The sequence below is a fragment of the Carex rostrata genome, chromosome 27 (genome assembly GCF_964058835.1).
Source record: "Carex rostrata chromosome 27, lpCarRost1.2, whole genome shotgun sequence".
Classification (NCBI taxonomy): Eukaryota; Viridiplantae; Streptophyta; class Magnoliopsida; order Poales; family Cyperaceae; genus Carex; species Carex rostrata.
Window position 1 is genome coordinate 1,061,190 of NC_135944.1, and position 9,601 is coordinate 1,070,790.

At 27.7% G+C, this 9,601-nt stretch overlaps 1 protein-coding gene across 1 annotated transcript; it reads right to left on the reverse strand.

The window, feature by feature from the left end:
- Positions 1–565: 565 nt before the first annotated feature.
- LOC144545183 (guanine nucleotide-binding protein subunit gamma 1-like) lies at positions 566–6,092 on the reverse strand. Its single transcript, XM_078293774.1, has 4 exons — positions 5,852–6,092; positions 2,265–2,317; positions 1,196–1,240; positions 566–804 (listed from the first exon to the last, which is right to left on the reverse strand). The coding sequence occupies exons 1-4, from the start codon at positions 5,987–5,989 to the stop codon at positions 720–722; spliced, it is 321 nt and encodes a 106-aa protein (XP_078149900.1). The 5' UTR covers positions 5,990–6,092; the 3' UTR covers positions 566–719.
- Between the last annotated feature and the right edge of the window lie 3,509 nt (positions 6,093–9,601).

A 9,601-nucleotide genomic window follows, 5' to 3' on the forward strand; every position in this document is an offset into this window, starting at 1 on the left:
TATAATATTGGCTTTAACATTGTGGCAGATAATCAATTAGCTTAAAGTTATTATGAAAAATAATAAAATATATATGTAGGTAATAAGTTGAGAAACAAATTCATCAAATTATGATTAAGCTATTGGAGTAAACCAACAAAAAATCATATTATAAACTATGTAGTGTACACTATATAGTTTATAGAAGAAAAAATACCCACCTAAATTAATATATTAATTTATGGAAATCATATAAATACTAGCTTGTGCCTGTCTTGTCAGTTTAGAAGGATAACAAGAATGTTATTTTGTTTATATACTTGTTCCTTTATTGTAATTATTTGTATTTAAATTTTATAGTTTTCAAATTATTGCTTATTTCAGTAGTCATGAAATGTTTTTCTGAGATGTTTTATAATTTCACAAGTAAAGACCCAATAAGTTTTACTTTCTATTCAAACTACCATTAATTTGTAGAAACATTTCTACGGAAACTTTTTTACTACATAAGCAAAAATTTACTAACGGTGCCTCAACATAATTTAAAGTTATCTTATTCTACAAAGTTTAAAAAAAAACACCAATATATAAACAAAATATTTTGCTACTTTAATCGAAGTTTACATGTATTGTAACAGGCCACTAAATCAATAATTACTAAGAGTAATTAGTCAAATTTTTCTGTACAATGAAGATCTCTTCTAATAATGCATTTGCTAGATAATTCTTTAATGAAGACATCAGAAAATCCAACATTTGCATTTATGCATTTGTTTGGGCCGTTCGAACCACTGGTCCCACATTGGGCTCGCCGGTCCAGTTGTTCTGCCAAAAAATCAAATTCCTAATAAAAATATTTTTATTTGAAAGCTATATTGAACTGAAAACAAAAATTATGTATATGCATGGTTGTAACAGGACAAAATTATTTATTCTTAAAAAAAATTGCACAAGTAATCCTCATTGTTGTTTGAGAAAAAGCATAAAATATCGGGTAAAGAATTTGAAAGAGCAATTTTGTCTTCCTGTAGCGCATGCACCATATGCAACGTTGTTTTGATTCTACAGTCTGTAAGTTGCATGAAGCAAAAACTGCTCTGTTAGAATCTTGACCCAAATTATGCAGTGTAACCTGATCTATATTAGGCAACTTTTGTGGTTTTCTAAAAAGTATAAACAAAAAGTTACTTAAATGAGGGAAGGTGTTTCCAGTTACATTGGAAGTAGAGGATCCGGCTGGCTCTCAATTTTGAATATCAACCTGAAACAAAAAATTTAAAATATCGTAAAATATACATTAATTAAAAGCAATAACAACAAAACCAGTAGCTGACTGATGCAGGAAATTTATTTTCTTTTCTCTGTCTTTTTTGCATTTTTTTTACCCAAATGTAAATGTTTAACACTTCCTTTAAGCAGAGTAGGCATACGTAGAGGTGCTATCGGGTCGGGTATGATTCAGATACTATGATATTTGGATCTGTACTCTAAAAGTATTTGGGTCCGAATTTATATCCATATACTTATTAGTTTTAAATCGGGTCAGGTTGGGATCCGGATACCTATATATCTGTAGATATTTCGATCCAATATTTCGATTATGGTTAATAGATATTTATAACTTGTTTGTGAATTTTTGGTTCCAGATCCAAAGCAGGTACATGATAGAACAAACAGATCAACAAGGAATTATGTGCATCGGAAAGTTATAACCAAAAGGTGAACGTGACTTTGATTTAAATAACCTATGCGAAGAGAGCAATAAATTTCATTCAAAAAATTAATAGATAAAATATGAGTGGCGTGACATTTAATTTAAAACAACTAAAGAAAATAATTATTAATTCAGATATGATATATATTATGATTTGTATTTTAAAAAATTCTACAAATAATTGATTTTTCATAGTTATTAATATATGTTTTTATATTAAATAATTATAAAGAATGAGATGATCATTTTATTGGGAATTTATATGGGTATTAGGTCGGGTTCGGTTATGGGTCGGATAATTAAATCAAACTCATATTCTATAAATTACAATATCGGTTCTAGATCAGATATTAAATTATTAATTTTGTAACTGCATCGATAATTTAACCGGTTATATTTTTAAATTATACCCTATCCAAATTAATCAGATCTAGGTCGGTTCTGAATTGGATTCAGATAATCAGATAAAAGTAGCACCTCTAGGCATACAAAATCAATAAATGGTAACATATAGGGATTAGCTTGGTAATTTTATTTAATAATTCAGAAAAAAAATTCATTCATCACATACTCTTGTAATCCAACAGAAACCTTCTCTGTTTTCTCTAACTCTTCAAGCTCCTCCTATGCATACAAATTAGAATAAAAAATTAGGCTGGCTACTACTTTATAAGATTGAAATAATGGCAAAACCACAAGTAATGAAAACAATTACAAAATTTCATAATTTTAGAAAAACAGAAGGGTATATACTAAAAACAAAAAGTCAATTCTGGTAAACAATTTTTGTTCGGTACCAGTACATTTCACCAAAATTATGTTCATAGATGATAACTGGCGTAATAATGCCAACAAATTTGTAATTCTACACATAGAAGAAAAAATCAGACGTTCCGGAGCCGAATTAGTCGATCCGAATCGGAATTGGACTGTACTAATATGATTTCAGGTCAAGTTACATGATAGGCGATTTTTTGGTCGAATTTCGGTAGAAACGGTACGATTCCAGTCAAATTTCGGCCAAAATGGTTCGATTTTAGTCAAATTTCGGGTGAAATGGTCTGATTCCAACAAATTTCAGCCGAAAAGCGCATATACCACTCTAAAATTTTTGTCCTCCGCATGACTCAAACAAGGGACCTCTTGATTATCAACTAAGCGAACTACTACCACACTATACTACCTTTTGCAGCTAGAAAATATAATTATACAGGTGCATTTGGATCACCCAAGAATAGAGCTAATCTTTCGTTAGCTCCACTATTCTCAAATCTTGGTGATCAAATCACAAATTAGCAATTTATGTTAGTTCAAGAATAGCTATATTCTACTAATTCATAGAAATGGTGGGTTAGCAAGAATAGAGTTAGTGGGGTTAGTGATATTAATAAAATATTTGATTCCTCTCGGTTAGAGTAAGTTTAAATATTAAATTAGTATTAAATAAAATATTTGATTATTACTAAATATGATATAATAGATTAGATTAGTATTAAATAAAATATTAGTTTAAATATTAATTGTAATATAATATTATTTTAAATATTAATTGTAATATAATATTAGTTTAAATATTAAATGTAATATAATATTAATTTATATATTAAATTAGTATTAAATAACTATAATATTAAATCAGATTAATATTAAATAAAATATTAATTTAAATATTTAATATATATAATATTTGTTTAAATATTAAATATAATATAATATTACTTTAAATATTTCATTAGTATTAAATTAAATATAAAATAATATTGGTTTAAATATTAATATAATATAATATTAATTTAAATATTGAATGTAATATAATATTACTTTAAATATTATTTTAGTATTAAATAAAATATTACATGAAATATAATATAATATTAATTTAGATGTTAATGCTAATATAATATTAGTTCAAATATTAGATTAGTATGAAATAAAATATTAAATTAGCATTAAATAAATATAATATTACATATATTGGATTACTATTAAATGAAATATTATATTAGTATCAAAAAATATTAGTTTAAATGTAATATAATATTCGTCAAAATATTAAATATAATATAAAAATAGTTTAAATATTAAACAAGGTTCTAAATAGCGATTATAGCAGCATAGCGGGTAGACAAAAAAAAAAGCTATTGTGAATAGCGTAGTTATAGCGAAAGCTATCATACATAGTGATTTTTCCTTTTCAAATTTTATATTTTATATTTCTACTAATTATCAACATAATCAATATTAGAGAATTGATGTAACAACTAAATGACAGCTAATTTAAGTCTATATTTTTTATCAATTACGTAAATAAGAAGGAAAAAAAAATCTAAAAAGTAACATTATTTAATAGTTCATACTTCATAGTATTACATATTATAATAAACAAATAGCAATTAATTTTATAAGGTAAATAAAGTCAATATACATATTTAAACATTTGATATATAATAATAATAATAATAATAATAATAATAATAATCAAAATAACTTTTAATTGAAACGAACGATAATAATTTTACAAATAAATACTATGCGAAGAGCAATCAATATGAAGAATTAACATTTGAATATTTCTCGATATAGAATGAGAGAATAAATCACAAATAAAAACAGAAGCACATAGTTTGGTTTAGCATACTTATCGTAGAAGATCACGTAGCATTAGAAATAAGAATAGAAGTACAGAAGTTTATATAAATTATAAAAAAAAAGTCAATGTAGCATAGCGGTAGCTATAGCGGATCGCATATAGCGGTAATAGCGGTCGGCTATTATAGCTATAGCGGTCGTAGCTGAGTTAGCGCACTTTTATCTCATAGCTTAGCATTTATGGTCCGGAAAAGCTATAGCGCCATAGTTAGCTATTTAGAACACTGATATTAAATGTAACATAATATTACTTTAATATTAGATTAGTTTAATCACTATTTTATTCATTCTCTCCATTATTATTTCAAATATACAATTCAAATGACATTTTTACTAATCCGAATAGTATAAAGTTAAGTGTTATTCTCAAACCACTCGATTTAGCATTATTCTCAACCACTAACTCAAAAATCGTTATTCTTACACTATTACTTACATGATCCAAACGTACCGTATGTAAATATAAGTGTTGTAATTTGTACTGAATCCAGTCCATTCAATCATGAATTGAGCATTATGTTGTCTTTTTTTCTTCTGATTAGACTAAAGTAAATTAAAGTGAACCGGTTGTACTTATATTCTAGAGTGATTATGATCCAAACGTACCGTATGTAAATATAAGTGTTGTAATTTGTACTGAATCCAGTCCATTCAATCATGAATTGAGCATTATGTTGTCTTTTTTTCTTCTGATTAGACTAAAGTAAATTAAAGTGAACCGGTTGTACTTATATTCTAGAGTGATAACAAATTGAAAGGAACATCATTTGTAGTTTGACTGAAAAATAAAGTCACTTTTAGCATCTGTGATTAAATGGATTTGACAAAAGCTCGTGAATTTTAGCTTATATAAATTGAGATTGGCGGATGAATAAGTCATTCTTTGGAATTTGTATCCTCTGCGTTAACTCAAAAAGATTATCTTTTGAGTTAATACATCTGGACCGTCCGATCAGTTTCTAGATTAGTACGAATTAAATATGCACTAATATTAAAGACCTCTATATTTTAGGTGAGAGCCGAATTGACTCCGTTTACAATCGGATGGCCGATATGTATTAACTCAAAAGATGCTCTATTGAGTTAATGCAGACAATGCGGACTCCATTCTTTGAGCAACCAAAAGTCATCAAGGCAACTCGAAGGATTAACAACGAAATTCTCATTTCTCAATGGATTTTAATGGATTATTTGATTGTAATCATTTGTTCAAATAGAAATTGTTAACAAATTATTTTTCTATTTTTTTTAAAAAAAACAAGCTCCTAGCAAAACCGATCAAATTCGGCTGATTCCAACCGATTTACCTGATTTTGATTCCACGGTCAAAAGGCCGATCCCGATCCCAATTCCGATTCTGATTTTTCCTTTTCTAACTTAACCTTAGCTGTGCAATATATAGACCACCAATCAACCAAAGAAAAATGACAAAATGAAACTCAGACTTCACATACTACCTTCACAAAAGTGTCTCAATTGAGATATCAGAGTTCAAGGATTAATTAGTACCTCAAGGAATTGGGCTTCTTGTTCTAACCGCTTGAGCTCAACGGAGATTCGATGTTTGCCACGGGTGTCAGATTGTGGGTCCCACCCAGCGTTGCCTTGATCGACGGACACGGTTGCTTCTTCTCCCTTCGCCTCCATCTCATTCAATCAATCCCTTCTCTCTCTTCTACTCTCTATATAATAGTGGAAGCGGAAGTACGAAAGAGTGATGATTGGTGTGGGTCCCACAAACTGAAAGAATATGTGCATTGATTCTGCGTCAGCGTTTGAAAGCCGCCATTAAAGAATATTGCTTAGAAACAGAAGGAGAGACTCGAAGGAATACTTGAAGAGTTGAAGACCGTTTTCAATTTTACTTTTCTCTCTCTTTGAAAAGTGTAGTAGTTGGTTGAGAAACCGGTCACGGCACATGGAACATGCAACTTGCTATTATTTAAAGTGTTAGGGGTGAGTAAGAGAATTATTTTTCTTTCTTTACCAATTTTGTTTTATCCCTGCTAATTCAAAACATAACTTTTTTTAATTTAGAAATATATTAAATATTTTGATGCAAAGGAGAAAGATGAAAATGAATTTCAATGGACTAGAAAGAAAATAATTGATTTGGTCATTTTAGACTTTTCCAAAGAACCAAATTATTAATTCAATTTGTCAGAGTTTGTATCTGGATCTCAATCTTTGTCCACAAGAAATGTCTACAAATATGAATTATCAATTCGGTTTCTTCTATTGTATCGAATTTTTTTCATCTTTCTGATTCATTACAAAATATCTAATACATTTCTAAAAATACAAAAAAAAAGATTGCCTTCAAAACTTTGGTGTACAACTGTACACTATCAAAGCTAAAAATATTTAATGCACAACCTTAAGAATATTTGCACATTATATTGCAACTAGAAAAGATGTGAATAACATACCGGTAGTTTATAAAAAAAATTATGTTATTAGTTGACATACAAATATAGTAATGCTAATGAAATTCTTAAAAACTATCGGTTTGTTTTTTTTATTTTTTGTTTTTATGTGATAAACAAGATGAACATAATCAAATGTGACTTATTATGTAACATTTGATCACATCATGATTAAAACAAACCAATCGTGATTATTGTTTATAATTTTAATCATAACACAACACGGCAAGTGAAATTTACCAACAGAGCACATATTTACGTCCTATTGATCATTAGTACAAAGGTGCTTTTGTTAAATTGTCTGAAAGTTGAGGACCGGATGCTAACATTGACAAAAGATGAAAGGTCCCATCAGAATTGGCTCTATATGCGCAACAACTACTCAGTGATTACCTGTGCACTATAACCCAGCTCATACTATAGGATCCGATTCTGTTACTCTCTAAATAGGAGAGTAGAATTCTGCTATTTAAAATTTAACTGTTGAATTTTTTGCACGAATCTTAACACAGATAAACAATTAGATGAATGATTATATTCTGAATAACAGGGTTTGCTCTCCTATTTAGAGAGCAGCGGATTTCCATTTTTTTTTTTTTTTTTAATAAGTTGAAACCGTAGGCATTCATACTATGGCAGTGGGCCTAGTGGCTAATCCTCACCAGAGAAAAAAATAGTTATATGGGCCCAACTAGTCATATTACACTGCACAATAGCACAAAGCAGTATTCCAATTTGTTTTTTTTTTAATTAACAACAACAAATATATTGATAAAAAAAGAATTATTTACAAAGTGGTAAGTATGCAAATGTCCACCCCCACTAACTATATATTGAGATGCATTTGTATCCTTCATAACTATATGCTTAAAAATAAAAATTCACTTAATATATACTAGCCCTTCACTGCTCAATCTCCAGTTCAGTGTTGTTGATTACATGATGCACCTGTTTTTGTTACTTCATTACATGTATTAATTTATATTTGAAGTATAATGATCAGTTTTAATAATTTAATCAATTTTAATAAGTTGGGTGATAAGTTAATAACTATAAATAAAAACTTTGGACAAAATATAAAACTGTGTGCCCTCCCAAAAATGTGCATTAACCAGTCAATGTATTAAGTAGTTCCCATCAGAATATTACATTGAAAGGAAAAATAAAAGAAAGAATGATTTGACATTTGACAATTATCTTTTAATCATATTGAAGATCTGGAAAAATTAAGTTTTAATTTAAATCTAATAGTATAGACATTATCTAAATAGTGCACATAAATCATGATTTACATTTATTGTATATAAAGTTACTTGAAGTTTCAACATTTTTGAAATTTATAGTTCTAATTGTGTCATCAAATCATATTTAAATTGTATAATAAATTTAATTTTTCAACTATCTATACATCTAATAACATAAATATATTTAATTTTTAAAATTTTAGCCTCATTTAAATTGAATTTGCAATACCAACTATTAAAATTACCAAGATAATGAAGGTTGGTGCCACGTGGCTGCTTCTCAGTACAGCACCGGGTCACCACGTCATTAAATTCTGATCACCAATAAATAAAATAAAATATAAGAAAGAGCTCCACATTGCCTCCGGTATTCAGAACATTTTATTTATAAAAATTACATAAACATGAGCAGGGTTGAAATGCATGCCTCCATTTTTATTTTTTGTACCTCCACCGTGTCTTCATTTTTAAAACGTTAATAACTCAAAATTTAAATCATAAATGTCAAAATAAAACCGTTATATATGATCTATGTTATTTTCTCTATGTACTCATAAAAAATTATCACATTTCAGTTTTGTTTATATATAAATCAATAAGTTGAAAAATCAACGTCTATAAATTATCAACATTAGTACGTTTTTACAAGATCTTGATGACAACTAAAATAAAGTTGAAATGTCATAATTTTTTACACGTGCTTAGATAAAATAACATAGATCACATCTAACGGTTTTATTTTAACTTTTATGATTTAAATTTTGAATTATTAAAGTTTTAAAAAATGAGGAGGGTTCAAATGCCTCCATTTTTTGTGCCTCCATCATGCCTCCAATTTTTAAAAATTTAATAACTCAAAATTTGAAGCTTAAAAGTCAAAATAAAACCGTTGGATATGATCTATATCATTCTATCTATGCACATGTGAAATATTACAACATTTCAACTTTGTTTTAGTTGTCATCAAGAGATTGTAAAAAAATATACTAATGTGAATTATTTTTAGACGTTGATTTTTCAACTTATTAATTCATATAAAAATAAAATTGAAATGTGATAATATTTTATGAGCATATAGAGAAAATAACATAGATCACATCTAATGGTTTTATTTTGAAATTTATAATTTAAATTTTGAGTTATTGAAGTTTTTAAAAATAAAGGCATGATGGAGGCACAAAAAATGAAGGCATTTGAACCCTCCTCTTAAAAAATAGAAATATGATCGAGCCACAAAAAATGGAGACATTTCAACCCTCCATAAACATAATACAGAATATTAGATGTATTGCATCCATACTTTGATCTCACAGAAATGCCCCGAAAGAAATTTTTTATTAGAAATCACACCGCCTACGGAGCAAACACCACAAAATATTTATAAAGGAACCGAATTATTTTCCGATTCCTATTTATTATTCAAAAGAAATAAAAAAAATATATTCCTTCTATAAAATTAAAATATCAAGACAATATATATAATGTTCTACTAGTATTATACCCGTGCGTTGCAACGGGATATATTATAAGAAACAAATATATCAATGAAAATAATAATTATCTAAAAATTAAGACACATGTTAATAGAA

Excerpts from the sequence above, each read along its gene's own strand:
- LOC144545183 (XM_078293774.1), bottom strand. The coding sequence starts at position 5,989 with ATGGAGGCGAAGGGAGAAGAAGCAACCGTGTCCGTCGATCAAGGCAAC. Across the intron at positions 1,241-2,264 it reads GTTTCTGTTGGATTACAAGA|GTTGATATTCAAAATTGAGA; the intron begins GTATGTGATGAA and ends TTTTTGTTTCAG. Across the intron at positions 805-1,195 it reads CCGGATCCTCTACTTCCAAT|AACAACTGGACCGGCGAGCC; the intron begins GTAACTGGAAAC and ends ATTTTTTGGCAG.